The sequence below is a fragment of the Taurulus bubalis genome, assembly GCF_910589615.1.
Source record: "Taurulus bubalis genome assembly, chromosome: 15".
Taxonomy (NCBI): domain Eukaryota; kingdom Metazoa; phylum Chordata; class Actinopteri; order Perciformes; family Cottidae; genus Taurulus; species Taurulus bubalis.
The window spans coordinates 7,445,557-7,458,259 of NC_136603.1; the positions used below are offsets into that span (position 1 = coordinate 7,445,557).

At 39.7% G+C, this 12,703-nt stretch overlaps 1 protein-coding gene across 1 annotated transcript in view; it reads left to right on the forward strand.

Annotated features, from left to right (window-relative positions):
* Positions 1–12,703, forward strand: part of lrp1bb (low density lipoprotein receptor-related protein 1Bb) — a gene marked incomplete at both ends in the record, with an annotated part of 233,942 nt that overhangs the window by 97,377 nt on the left and 123,862 nt on the right. The window contains 4 exons of the mRNA XM_079230683.1: positions 4,747–4,866; positions 5,463–5,591; positions 9,138–9,395; positions 10,071–10,233. Coding sequence (XP_079086809.1) covers positions 4,747–4,866; positions 5,463–5,591; positions 9,138–9,395; positions 10,071–10,233 — 670 coding nt within the window. The remainder of the gene's footprint in view (positions 1–4,746; positions 4,867–5,462; positions 5,592–9,137; positions 9,396–10,070; positions 10,234–12,703) is intronic.

A 12,703-nucleotide genomic window follows, 5' to 3' on the forward strand; every position in this document is an offset into this window, starting at 1 on the left:
GCATTCATTGTACCTTTTGGTGAAATAAATAAATACCGTTGTGGTTAATCCTAATTTGAGTGTACTCTTCTTTTGCCAGTGTGTCTGTCTCAGCTGTATTATTCCTTATTTGCAGGAGACTTTATATATTAAATACTTTTTCATGAATGCCAAATATACAGTTATTAAGTTGGAGTGTGGATCATAGAAAATGAAAGGCTTCTGAGCTCATTTCTTTCACATAAAGTGTATACGCAGACCATAGTGTCATGTGCTTCACTATTGACTGAGATGTTCTCAGACGTAGCACTGCAGAGGTCTAGATACGTGAAAAGCATCAAGCTGGCTCATTGGCAGGTATACAATCCCTCCAGCACTCAGTGTTTGCCAAAAGGGAAAGCTGATGATCCGGCGTCTTTGAGCAGATATAAGGATTAGCTTTGAATATCTTCAGCCCGCCATGTAGTCATTTTGCATACTGCCTCACAACAGGGAAGCACGCTCGTTGCCGTGCCACGGGATGAATTATAATGCACAGGTCACATGGGGTCCATACACAAGCTTGAGAGCGAGTAAACAGAGATGGCTGGAAGCAGCGTGAGTTTTTGACCCACCTGTCAAGGGCTGACTATCTCAAAAATATTTTTACTAGGCAGCATTTTAATACACTTTTCATAGTGCTGTACTTCTTCCAGAGTGAAGGAGCCTGTGATAAGCGATGCTCCTGTTACCAGTACTTTCTTTATTCATGTAGAAATGTGGAAATGGTTGCCGAGGCTCATTGTGGGATGTGACCATACAGAAATGCAATAGTTGGCTTTAACGCCGGAAACCCACCAGAGCGACGGCAAAGTGTGACCGGCGGCGAGCTGCTATGCAACATCTACGAACATACTTCGCAGCTGCATGGTGTGTTTTTGTAATTGCAACAGTAACATCCTCTTGTCTACGGTTGCCTACTTCCTGCTAATTCCTGTTTTGGGGCAGCATAGGAATTGAGACAGAAATCGGCGGCGGATTTTCTTCCAGAAATGAGCAGTGAGACTACAGTTTCAGCACGCTGCTTTATTTTTCACACCTGTAGGGCCATCGTAAGAGGCAGCCAGTCAGGAGCCTGTTTCACAAAAACATTTTTTTAAATGACATAATAGTCAAAATGAATAGCAGTCAGAAGGGAAAGAAAGTCTGTTTACACCGAGCCATTCAAATGCTAATGTCTCAGAAAGATAGCGTCAAATCACAATGCATCTATCCAAGCGGACACATTTTACCGGCATGTGGCTCTTATTTGGTGTGTGTAATTCTAATTACTGTCAACCTGCACTTTTTTCCCCAAACCATTACCATGCCTGATTGTGGTCAGTGTTTAGTCATTTCACTGTAGAGCTTCACATGGCTCCACTTTGAGGAGTGTGGCTCTCTTGTCCACCTCAATATGTCCTGTGGATTCTCAGTACACATTTCCCTCAAAAAAACCATTCACTTCCTGTGAATTAGTTTGACACAAAAGTTTTGCTAACCCCGCTAGCGGCTCACATTCACAAAAAAATATGTGGTATAGATGCTGCATCAGACGGAGCGACCTATGTGACATTTAGCTGACAATTAAAGTAGCCTGGTGTATAGTTTTCCTTTTGTAAAAAGGATGTGTTTAACCACTTTTGAGCTTTGATTCCAGATTGGCCTTGATAACAGGATTGGTGGGCAACTCTCATTGTGAGCTGCAGCTACAGAGTAGCTCAAGAGTTTAAACATGTAATCCTTTTGATTAAATAAACATTGTGGCCAAGGTTGGACATACATGTAATGGTCTTCATAATTCAGATATTGAAGCTCAGCCTGAAATGTAGTGTGTATTCTGAACAGGAAGAAATCCATTTGTATGGGGGGAAAAAACAGCTTTTTCACTGCGTGTTCTAATATAATTTACCGCTGTTTGGTAATCACTAGTTAAACATGAGTAATTCAGAGCTTTGCAAAGCAGGATAAATGCGATGGCTTTATTTTATGTCATCATCAGTGTCACATTATGTCAGTGCTGGCCACATTAAGAAAGGTTGTAACGCTGCTAACCAACAGGCTGTTGCATTCATTTTCAGAGGGTAACATTTTTATGGTCTTGTTAAATTGAGATGAAAATACATTTTGAAATTGTGGATACAGCCACCAAGTCACAGTTGTGTGAGTGCTTGTTTATTTTTGTATCCGTATACGTATATGTAGAAATGTTTTTTCTTACTTTTTCACTTCTCTTGAAATTCTCTTAAAACTCATTAAATGGGTGTACAAAGTTAATGAACAAATTCTGAAAATGAAGTGTTTTTGACATAGGTGAGAGCTGCAAGACAGCCTCAGCCAACTGCGTGCCTGTCTGCACTATCAACAGAATCACCTTTGACTTTGTCACAGAGTTGGATCAGAGAAATCAGTCTCTGCATTCTGATGATCTTGCACAGATGTGATATATTTGATCCCTCCCATTCACAAACAGGTGTTGTCTTTACTTAGATAAAAAACAGTACATTTCTGCCAATGTTGTGCATATACTGTTTAAGAGACAGTTATATCTCCAGTCATATCATCAACAGGAGCTTTCTTGCAGACTTTCTTCTAGATGTTTGTCGGCGTGAATATAAAGGTGTATCCTTAATAAAGATGAATCCCAGTGTGATGTGGGCTCATACACTTGGATTTGTGATTTTGTGTCACACATTGTCTTGTCCAGAGTATGTGTTTGTCTACGGGTGTTTAAACATCACTGGCCAACTTTGGATATATGCTTGCACATCTGTAGTTCAGCAAAACCTATAGGTGTGCCTGGCAGTCACCCTTTTCTACTGGCTGTATAAATAAGTAAAGAATTGTCACAAAATGATTAATGTCAACAACATATCCTTTAAACACAGACACACAATACCATGCTTCTCTGCAGGGAGTTTGTTTCCAGATTATCTTCATAGTTTATTGAGGTCTTGCCCTTTCAATCATTTCCCCTCTATGAGCAAGTGAGGAGTATAAATAAATAACCAAACTGGCTCTCTGTGGTCATTGAAGACCAAGAGCTACTGGGCATTTACCATTTTAATACTTCAGTGTTTGCCTGCTCTCTTATCATCTTAAAAAAGTAGTTTCCCCCTAAATGAAAATTCTGTTATTTTCCACTCAACCCCCTGTCAGTCAAAAGTCCACTGAGGGTAATATATATATATATATATATATATATATATATATATATATATATATATATATATATATATATATATATATATATATATATATACAGGGGTGAACAAAAAGTTCACCCCTGTAGTTCCATCTTAGCCGTCTCTGAAGCTGTGAAAGGTAACGGAGCCATTGTTTTACAGTCTGCATATTTTGTGCTCACTATTTGAGATTGAGTGCACTTCTAGAGTGAAGAAGTGCAGTGTGTGTGTGTGTGTGTGTGTGTGTGTGTGTGTGTGTGTGTGTGTGTGTGTGTGTGTGTGAGTGAGTGTGTCCATGCATCTGGCTTGTTAGTCAACTGATTGTCACCATATTTCATTGCTAGATTTTATGATTATCAGTTGACATATTGGTCTCTGAGATTTATATTATTGCTCTCCAAACAATACAACGGCACCATTAATCTCAATGTGTCAAGACACACTAAGAAGACAGTGAGGCACTGTAATGAAAAATTGACTTCTGAATGCTCAGTAAGTGTTGAAAAGTGTCTGATCCACTGACATCACCTACTTCCAACTCTCAAAAACCCAAATCAAAGCCTGTTTTGTCATTTAGTAAGTCATGATAATTGAGGCTTTGATTGTCGTTCAGTCCCCTCTACACTGTTGAATGTAAATACACCCTGTCAAGAAATGATTCTTTCCTCTGTTGCAGCATTTCATAATGTCTTGAAATGGTTAGCACAGAAGAGAGCAAGGACAATCAATGCATGCTTTTATCTTTTGCTCCGTAAATTGACATTAATTAATGTTCAGCAGTGGCATATCAATCTTTGGGCAATTAAAGCCTTGTTTGGAAGGTTATGCTTTCACTTGTGCTATTTATTCTGCTGAACTTTCATCAGGCCATAATTAGCTGTTCTTTGTTTCCTTCTGTATGAAGATAAGTGCTATACAGAGCATCATTACCGAAAACAATATTCTGAAAATATGGGAAATGACAATGTTGGGACTTCCTGAGGGCTGCTACCTGCCAGTCAGTGTGAAAAAATAATGAATTTAGATTGCGAGGCTGGTAATAAGTTTGGATTGTACTCATCAGACATCTATGATTGCTGGGTCAATGATTCATATTGGTTTTTGAAACTCAGTTTATTTTTAACATTTATACTTTACAGTACAAAAATCCCTTTTTTCTCTCCACTGGTCTCCATTTACTTATCAACACGGTGACATTTCTTACTTTTGTTTTTCATTTCCTTCCTGTAGTTATCTGCAGTTAACAGCTATTGTCTAACTCACCAGATGTAGACTGACACAGAGCTGTGGAAATAGGTCTGGCTATGGGAGACTAGCAATTATGCACAAACATAAATACCATTTTCTTTCATGGTGATTCATAGAAACTATGTTCTAATAAATGTTTAAATGGGCGACAGTCAACCGGAATTATTTTTCACTAAATGACAGGGGAGCAGTAGTGACTGAAAAGGCTACGACGAGGAAATTAAAGAAAAAAGCAATTTCCCATTCCACGTCCCCTTTCATATCCTTTTTTTCTCAAATTCTCACTTCCTCGCTCTCTTTCTCTTTCCCCCTGCAGAGCTCCTGTCAGCCTGCCACGAGCTCCGGTGTCGCTACGGCTGCGTCATGACGAAAAACGGCACCTTCTGTTTCTGCGCTGATGGCTTTGAGGTCGGCGAGGACGGGACGAGCTGCAGAGGTAGGATTCAGCGGCGCTGGTGGGGGTCTCCCGCCATGCAGCCATTCCCCTTTCCCCTCCCTCTTCCCCTCACCAATCCCTCCTTTTGCCCTCAGCCAGACTTCCATCCGATGAATAAGCAGGAGGTGTTCTGTATATGAGAACCATCTGTCTGCAGGCAGGGCCTCTTGTACACATGCATACACACTCATATTGTATATACACCACACATTTTCCCTCCCTTGTTACGCTCTACATATGTGCCACAGGCATGGCTTCTGACTGCCAGGATCTTCCTGCCAAAGGTGCCTCTAGAGTTGTAGTGTCTGTCTTGATCTCTGCAGAGACCTTAGACCAAGGACATGGCACGACAGTACATAATTAGGCTGGAGGAAGGGGTTTAACAAAGTAGCATTGCTTGAATTTGATCCTGTTTGGGGAAGACATGAGCGAGAGGGGTTTATAGGGTACTGCAGCTCCAAAAAAGGCTCATTGGTTATAAAAGTAATTATGCCTGAGGTGCCAGAGTGAGGCCACATTAAGTATACTTTATGTATTTGGGTCATGTTTGAGCACACCTAATTTGTTACAAATGACTCTCTTCCTTTTTCTATAAGATCATGATGAATGTGCCATGTATGGCGCATGCAGCCAAACCTGCGCGAACACCTACGGGTCATACAGATGCAGCTGCACAGAAGGATACATCCTGCAGCCTGACAGGAGATCTTGCAAAGCCAAACAAGGTGAGCGGCACACTTGCATTGGGAAATAATCTGTGTGGTATGTTTGTTTCATTTCTAATAATAAGCAGGGCTGTTTTGTTCAACCAGAGTGTAATTCTAGTTTAGCATCGCTTTGGCGCTCAATAGCTTTCGTAAGGCAAGATTAATGTGGTTTAGTAGTGACCACATCTATCACCCACATGAGAATGGGCAGACATGGTCAGGCCAGGATAATGATAAAATTAATGAGCATGTGATTTTAAGTGGGAGCGGTCTGGAGTGTTTTGTGCGGAGACAATGCCCAGCGTCACACTGATTTATGTTAATGCCGGATGCTGCTAACAAATCTGTCCCGAAGAGTAAAATAGCCTACTTAGAAATAAAACAACCCAAAGAGGTATTGTGTTTTGGTGGTCCGTCGTCTGCAAGTAAACAAGTTCACCTTGGGCTGTATATTTTTGTAAACTGTAAAGTGAAGCAGATTTTTTTAAGGGTGTTGTCACTATGGCATATATGGGTTGGAAATAGCTGGAGGCCCAACACACCTAGCTGGGGAGAACACCACTGTTGCAGCTTTTAATCAATGTGACTGGTGTCCTACCAGGAATAAACTGAATATGATTACCCATAAACTTAACTGAACCCAATGCTCACATGCATTAATATTAATTTAGCAGAGAGCGATAGCGGTACAGGGATAACTATGGGGTTACCATTAGTTGTAAAAGCTCATGAATATAAATTTCAGATCGAGCTCTCTGAGGCTAGAAGATGAGGAGCAGCAGGGAATGAAAAACATATTAATGTGTTGAGTGTAAGATTGAAGTGAAAATTTTCTTTTTGGGATCTTAATCTTGATTTGATCTCATTTCATGTGGGTGAAAGGTAGACCTTTTAATGCTTTTCGTATTCCTTGCATAAATCTGACTTGACAACACGCTGATGATTTTCATGTCTGCTTAATAATACGCGTCACTGACTCCGACTGTACTTACTGTATTTTATTGAAAAGTGGGGTTATTGCATGTTGCATCAAATATATTTAATGGTCTTACACACAATACAATGAATGGCAGGAATTGTGTTTCAAAATAACGGATCCATCTCTGCTCATTTTGATGATGCCCCGTATCGTTGTATTCATTTGTCAATATCACAAGTTCCATACAAATCATTTAATTTTAAATCATATTTGCATAAAGCAGTTACGCAGATTCTAATATCACTTTGCAGGTTAGATAGTTAATTACCTGGGACCATTCTAATAAAGCTTTAAAGATGTGCTCCTTTTTTAGAATTATGATGTCTATTAAGGATTTCCCCGTAAGGTTAAGACACAATCCTGGTTGGGCTAAAAGTTATTCACAAAGCATCTTAGCCCTTAAGAGAACTCCTGTTAGGAGTAGGGAGGAGGACTTTTAAGAGGCTTAAGAGTTTCTCAAGCAGAGGAAAATATGCTGCAAAGACAAAGAAGTGGGAGGGATATTCTCCCAACGCTGAATGACAGTGAGTTAATGAAACACTACGGATTAGATCGTGCAGGGATAACGTTTGTCGTCGATCTCATTAGAACTGTGCTCACGTCTCCCACCCAACGCAGGAACAAAAGTGATCACAACACTAAGATATCAGGCAACTGGACAAACAAACGGTGTTCGCTGGTTTATAGATGTACATGTTGAAGTGGCCAGCAATCACAGAAACTGATAAAAGATGAACCATTGTTATTCCATTAATATCAAGTAGATCAACCACAAAAATGAATAAATAAATAAGAAATAAATAGATCAATAGCAAATAAATGTCAACTAACCGCATGTGAAGAGGCTACTGCATAAATAGGCCTGTGTTTTCAATATGAAGGCCACTTTTAGGTCAGCCTCTGGTTTACAACTTATTCAACAGCGATGTTAACGACATAAAATAGTATTCATAACTACACCATGTCTAAATAGAGACTACATTCTATAATTAAGCCTATCGATTTAACTGTCGATTCTGTGCATATTGTCACTACAAGCACATTCTTTTCATTTTTTGAGCAAACAAGAAAGTAAGGTGCTTATAATGGTCTGTTCTAGAACAGCTTTGCCGTTATTTCTGCATATGTTAACATTTCCGCTGATTGAATATAAGTCAGGGTCGAGGAGAGAGCCTGGTCGAAACCCCATCTACCCACGAGTGTGGGAGAAAAATGTGTGTGACGACTAAAAGTTGATTCAGAGGGATAAGAGGAAGCAGTTATGTGGGCAGGCATTCTGATTTATTGCTTATATTAGGAGGGTAGCCCTTGACTTGAACTTGTGTGGAAGATCAAGATAAATAAGGACCTTGTTTAGGGGGTGAACCTGATGCCAGAGAATGTGCACACTCAATTAAGGCCATAAAGCAGCTTATCTCAGTTTTACCACCACGGACTGTCTTCTGCAGCTGGCAGACATCGGCTGGCTCAGTGACTGCAGTCTACATTTGGATAACGGTACAAGCAAACCTTTCTCCACTCCTAGAGTCAACGAGCTTGAGCGGCCACAAAAGAACGGCCACAGTTAGACATTGCAACTCAAATGGTGTACGTTTTTTTTTTTTGCCATACTCATTTATGCTACTAATAACATTGCAGCAAAATAACTCCATTAGGTTTACCGATGTCTGCAAAGAGGAGGCTGAACCGATTTCAAGTCACCCTATAACTGCTCTCACATCTCTGAAATTGCAGATTTCCAAAAAGGCGTTGCTAATTTATTGCTTATCTTAAAGGGTAATTTCCCCAACAAAAACATGTTAAAATTTGAGACAATTTGTGACAAATTACCAGCTTTAATTACGACTCTCAAAAAACTATTCACTTTTAATAAAACTACTAATACCGGAGAGTAAAATTCCTGAATTAAAATGTATATTTGAAGGTATTATTATTATATTTGTCAAAGAGACACAATACAAGCACAACGTACTTACAATGATTTGAAATCTGTTCACGGTGGAGCTTTCAATTTAAAATGTTTGCGGTACAATGACATAGGATAGTAACATAATCCAATATCGTTCATATATGAACATTAAATAAATGTATAGGTGCTTTTTAAGTAGGGCCAGAGGCAGGTACCTACCTTGCCTAATGCTTAAGTCTGCCGTTGGTTTTTCTTTCCTAAACCAGAGTGTATTTCATTGGACTTTCCAAGTAGCACCTATGCCATGGCAGGTGTATTGCTCAGGACCCAAAGAAGCGCAGTAGTTGTTCTTGTTGAGAAAGCTGCAAGCAGCAACACCACAGGCCACAGATTCACCCAGTTCTATACAGGCATGTTATAAATAGGTACTGTGTTCCATGAGTGTGTATCAATTTTCTTTTTTTAATCAATTAGCTATGAAAAAGAGCTGCTTCACAAGGTTAGAATATACGCTTTCTTTCTGGCTCTACCTTTGATGGTGAAGTATTCCTTTGTCACTAAGGCATGCTTGTGGTCTTTCTTTGTCTAGTTTTTTTTGAGTATTCAGTAATTAGGCTGGCATTTAAACCCTTTCCTTGGTCCATGGTAACCACACTTATTGTCCCCTTCTCTCTAGATCCTAGTGACAGCCGTCCAATGCTTCTCATTGGTGGTTCAGATCGAATTGTCATCACCCATCTAAATGGAACAGGTCTCCAGCCCCTGAGGTCTCTGAGTGTAAATGGAACACTGGCATTGGATTTCCAGCACAACCAGGAAAGTGTATGCTGGGCTCTGTCGACAGAGTCCTCTGGGCAACTCCGCTGTGCTGAAACGAGAAATCTGCGTGGATTCACACGGGAACAAGAAATAAGAACACAACAAAGTTTGCAACGTATGTTTTTAGCTGTTTATAGTTCCCATCTCTCGCAGCACATACACCATTTAATTTCCTTACTTTTCTTTGAGTGATGACCTGCTCTGAAATCGTGAAACACTCTCCCCAGAAGGATATTGGTGAGATGGGATACACAACACCCAATGAATGCTCTCTCACACACACACACAAGCTCACCCCTCTCTCCCTCTCTGTCTCTCTCCTGTATACGCTTACCTGTGAGCTAACTATATCTCTCTTCATTATCTGTGTGGTTGAGGGCAGGTTAGCCTCAGCGGTTTGGGCCACTCACCTTTCCCCTACAGCTGTCCTTAAAACCTGCAGGCTACGCCTCCTCTGATACTTAATAAGTGCTCACCTTCCCTCAGTGGAGTTGATCTTGTCCAGATTCTCACAAAAAACAAACCTGATGTTAAATGTGTCTGGTTTTCACTGGCAATCTTTTTCGGCTTTGTGTCTAACCTCTATCTTAATGTTGACTGCTACTGAGTCTTCGACAGCTTTTGAATGATGTCCACTGGTAGAGCTTTTAAAACATATAGTCACATTTAGCTGGCAGGAAGGGTATTACAAAACATACTTTTGAGACTTGAGAAATGTATTCAAGCGTTTTATACTTTGTTTTTAGTCAACTGTTTTACGAAAGAGTGTAATCCAATTTTTCCAATGTAGATGTGGAGAACATGGCTATTGATTGGCTGACAGGCAACATCTATTTCGTGGACCGCATCACTGACAAGATATTTGTCTGTAACCACGGTGGGGACACATGTGTTACTATCCTACAACTAGACCTGCTGAATCCTAAAGGAATAGCTCTGGATCCTCTCATGGGGTGAGTATTCTGCAGCCTAAATAATATACCGTCTCTAAAAGTGCAGCAAAGCTCATTTATCATCATGCATCTTTTGTTATATAAAAAAAAGAACAAAATCACAGAAGAAGAGGGAAAAAAAATCACTGCATCGCAATTGACTTGTCTGGAAGAATGTGAGTGAGTTGCCATGAAGGGATTTGAATGATTCCCTGTCTTTCGACTCAGCCCTCTTCTCTTTGAGCTGTGTAATTTGGTGGATAGCTGGTGATGCTTCAGACAGCTTCTACTGTCGAGACATTCATTTGTATTCACTGATTTCACCCCACATCCCTCAGTAAAAAAAGACCCCTTCAGGAATTTCCATTACAGGATTTTTGTCTCTGTGGAGATCACAAAAAAAGCTGAGCAACTGCAGAGTAAAAAATATCCCCACACTGCTCACAGTGAAAACTGAAACATTTACAGCATGTGGTTGACAGTTGCACAAAACCTATTATGTAGGTTTCATGTGTCATGATGCAGAAAAACAAAACAAAACAAAAAAGAAATTAGATAAATTGCATCCAGCAGCCGTACCAGAATGTGAACCAGTTTCAGTGGCTCAAAGCCTTTTCTGCCCTCTTCCTTCCAGTGAGCAAGAGGCGAGCAGTGCTATTATATTACGAGGACAGACATCAAGCTTGGAGCACATTTGAACAAGATTTTAGAAACCGTGATACACTAATAATAGTGTTGTGCCTTTTCTTTGCAGTACTATAGAGCTTGTAGTGCAGTAATGACCACCTCCACACATCAATAACAATCATCAATCATCTTGCTTTGCCCAATTCTATAAAGTGTCATGCCCATCACCCATAGGGCCGAGACAATGCAATCATTGAATCTTAACGTATAATTAATTTGATTGAGGCAGAATTACATTACATTACTACTGCTTATTTGTGGATGTCTAGTTTATAAACTGCACTCAATTTAACAGCTTGTTTTACCACTAAAAGCCATTGGGTCTCATCAAAATAATTAGCTGCTGGTTTCTTAATGACAAGGACGGTTTGTATTTCGTTGGCAGCGTCTCTGCGTTCTCATTAAATGCTGGTCGGCCATTGTACAGCAATAAGGCATATGGTAAATATCTCATACCTTAGAGTTGCTATTTAAGCTTGCTGTAAGTAAGGCTGTTTTTTGTGTGTGGATTTGTCATAATCACACATGACTCGCACACATGCATGTAAGTGCCCATTCTGTTGTGTGTATAGAGGGAGGATTGTACGGCTATAGAGTCCGCTGGCCCACAATGGACCTACACGTGCATCTTGCTGGCTAGAGATTCACTGTATAAAACACAGAAGTTTTCCAAGAGGTTCCTGCCTCTAATTGGTGAGATATGTACAGCTGCTTCTGAAGAAGCCGGCCTGAGAGAGGTCTGTCAGCCTGGAGCATTGGAGTGAAAACAACAGGAATCAGGGAGGTGTTAGAAACCTGAACAGTGTAAGGAACAGTGTATATAGAATATGCTCTGCACTACATTTTTACTGTTATTTGATAGTCTCTTTGTTTTATCAGAAAAGGCATTTTTACTTTGCAATAGGAAAGCCTTTTGACCAACAACCCTTTCCTCTGTTCTATAAAAATGCACTTTGGTGGAGAATTTTAATGATGGCATGGTTTGTTCAGCTAAAATTCAAGCGACCTGTGAGCCCCATTTTATTTTAGTGTTTACCATAAACCGTATGTATCTTTGACTGGAAAGGATGTAACTGAATATGAAAATCCTATACCATCATACCTGAAAAGATTAGGGGAGTCTAGGTGATGTTGTGTTGGTTAGGTTTAGCTACTACTCATTTGATTTGCCGAATGTGTTTTGAGAAGACTTAATTACTGCCTGCATTGTGTTCTGTGGCAAAACATCTTTTTTTTCCAAGATGAGAATGTTATTGTTATTGCAGGTATTTGATCATAGAATAATTCGGACCCGGTGATGGTGCTAGATTCAACTTTAAGGGATCACTTTGATGGTTATGTCATCCCGTCAGGACCATAAATGTCTGTATCAATTTTCATGGTAATCCATTTAATAATTGTTGAGATATTTCCCTAAAACCTAAATATATAGCTATAGGAAAACTCATGGGATCTGTTCATAGCCAACAAAGTAATATTGATTAATTGTCTGTGAATGATGAATGTACAAAATACCATGACCGATATAGTTGGCCATAGATCCAGTCTGCTACTTTGACTACTTTAGTTATGACTTTTTATGTAGTATATAAACATCATTCCTATGATAAGAAGGCTACATCTAGATAACCAAAACAAATGAATGACAAATAAAAACGAAATAATTATTTTGGATTTTTGCAGAATGGTATTAGAAAACAAAAATTTAAAGAAGGAAATTATTTTACAGGAAATAAAATGTTTACATGTTCTTTTAACAGCAAGATCCAAAAGCAGATCATTTTAGTTGTGCACAAGATCAGAG